We start from the raw sequence: 2,380 nt of genomic DNA, 5'->3' as shown, positions 1-2,380 counted from the left end.
GACTGCGAGGTCCCGGTGCGGGGCTGCCAGTCCGCAGCATCCTCTATCAGACGCAACTTCCCGGGGTCACACACGGGGGTTGTAGGGGGCTCCAGCAGCTGCGGGGGCTGCCTGCGAGTGACAGAGCGCAAGTGCTCAGCTGGCACCGTGCATGGACCCTGCTTTGGCACAGGGCAGCACTCCCAAAGGCGCCCCTGCACACACCGACCCCTTGCCAGACCCCAGCACTCACCACAGCTCCCCTGTGCCCCAGCCGGACACACAGACATCCCTGTGGCATCAGAAAAACAGCAGCACAACAGTCAATGTTTGATCCATGGCTCAGTACATCCCTCCTGTGTGCACCCCCAGTCCCAAGGAGAAGCCGGCAACACTCACCCAGCTCTGCCCGGCTGCCCCGCAGCCCCACAGGACATCATGCCGAAGGTCCAGGCATTGCTCAGCACCTCCTAACACCCCCAGCAAGGTGTTGCCAGTGCCACCAGCCTCCTCCAGATGCCATTTGCTCAGGAAGCAACAGTGCAGCTCGGCCTCCCCAGCTCGGTGACAGCAGTGCCCAGTGGGTCCTGCCCGGCACAGGGACAGCCCAGCTGGGGACAGCCTGCCTGGCAGGCAGGTACCCGGGCAGGACCCTCCCGAAGTGACGGTCAGAGCAGTGGCTGAGCGCCGGCAGTGCCCATCGCGGGGCGAGCGCAGGGCAGGCTCTGCGGCTCTGCCAACAGCTCGGCTCTGGGGAGAGGGAACGGGAGGACAGGGGAGAAGGCAGGAGGAAAAGAAGTCAGAGCAACAGGGCAAAGAGCTTCCCCAGAATCACTGCAAGCCGTGAGTGCGAGGGCAAACCAGCCGGGTGGGTTGAGCCCCAGGTTGGCTGAGCCCCGGGTGGGCAGCCCTGTGGTTCCTGCTGTCACCCTAGCACACGCTCCCCTTACCTGGGTGTTTTAACAATCTCATCCTCATGATCCTCCACTGAGCACAGCAGGACAGAAAGGAGGAGACAGAATCAGTTTGCAACAACCAAGGGCCAGGGACACAGGGAAGGGGAGGCAAAAGGAAGGAACACCGACCTCTCATCCCACCACCCTCCTGCCACAACACACAGCCCTGCCCGACCAAGGGGCAAAACACAGCCCCAGCACAGCAGCACCATCATGAGCCCACGCACAGCCCCGGGTAACTCCCACCAGCTCAGCCTCCCCTGAGGGGCCAGACGGGGCCAAAAATCAAAGCTCTGCTGCCATGACACATCCCAGCCTTTATCTGGCTCCAGTTGATCCAGCAATGCCGAGCACCCCCAGGCAGCTCTGGGCCCTGCGGGAACTTACTGCTGTCTGTGCCCGTCAGCTGGGCCAGTTTGAGGAAGGAGCGGGACTGCGAGGTCCTGGCGCGGGGCTGCCAGTCCTCAGCATCCTCTATCAGCCGCAACTTCACAGGGTCACACACGGGAGTGTTGGGGGACTCCAGCGACTTCGGGGGCTGCCTGCGAGCGACAGTGGCATCTGTCAAATCTGACAGATCCCCACTGCATCATCTCCCTGGGCACAGAACCGCGTCACACCAGTACATGAGACACCACACGTTGCCTTTCACCCCCACAACCCCTACTCCTCCTCCACATAGGAAGGGCTCATTAGGGAATGACTCAGGACTGACCGTCCATCCCTGGCAGTTTGAGGCTACCCTCAAGGGCCAGGAGGGAGAAGGACGGGGCAAGAATAAAAGCCAAGGTCAAAAAATCACTGGCAGAGCCGCACAAGAGCCCAGTGAACACCTGCTTGGCTCTGGGCAGCCCATCAGCCCTCGCCCAGCCAAGCCATATTCTGGGGACAAGGGAAGGGACCACGCGCAAGGACACTCCAGGGCCCTGGCAGAGACGGGCAGCGCTCGCCCTGCAGGCTCAGGACAGGTTGCTGCCAGGAGCGAACCACCCACGTGGGCAGAGCAGCACATGCTGCCCATCCCCAGGCCAGCCCTGCCCCAGAGAGCGGGGCGCTAGCAGGGAAGAGGCATGCAGGGAGGATAGAGAGAGCAGGCAAAAGGCTTACTGACTTGTCAAGGCTCAGCACCTGTAAGGGAGAGGGGAAAGAGAAAGGGGGGAGAGAGAGAAAGAAAAAGGAAGGTGAAATTAGACCCGCAGCACCCGAGAAGCTTCCAGAGCTCACCTATGACCTGCACCAGCGCCCCTACCCCTGAGACCCATGCTCAGCTCACCCAGGGCTGGGAGTGCACTGGACAGCAGGGGCAGACACCAACAGATCAGACCGTGCCTCCCTCAGCCCCCCAAAATAGGCCTGGGTGCCCAGGACAGCCAGAGCCACAACCCCTCCCCTTCCATTGCCCAGTGTCAGGGTGCCACAGCAGCTCTCGGCAGGAGGGGGAGGGG

At 62.4% G+C, this 2,380-nt stretch overlaps 1 protein-coding gene across 2 annotated transcripts in view; it reads right to left on the bottom strand.

Moving 5' to 3' along the window:
* The window catches only part of PDLIM7 (PDZ and LIM domain 7 (enigma)), a 14,664-nt gene that overhangs the window by 6,917 nt on the left and 5,367 nt on the right, over positions 1-2,380 (bottom strand). The window contains exon 4 of one of the 2 annotated variants that reach the window (XM_009893285.1): positions 1,323-1,473. The exons of the other annotated variant lie outside the window; for it this stretch is intronic. Coding sequence (XP_009891587.1) covers positions 1,323-1,473 — 151 coding nt within the window. The remainder of the gene's footprint in view (positions 1-1,322; positions 1,474-2,380) is intronic. 2 annotated transcript variants of the gene reach the window in all.

Source organism: Charadrius vociferus, unplaced genomic scaffold (genome assembly GCF_000708025.1).
Source record: "Charadrius vociferus isolate BGI_N301 unplaced genomic scaffold, ASM70802v2 scaffold1041, whole genome shotgun sequence".
NCBI classification, from domain to species: domain Eukaryota; kingdom Metazoa; phylum Chordata; class Aves; order Charadriiformes; family Charadriidae; genus Charadrius; species Charadrius vociferus.
This window is presented reverse-complemented; position numbering and strand designations above follow the sequence as displayed.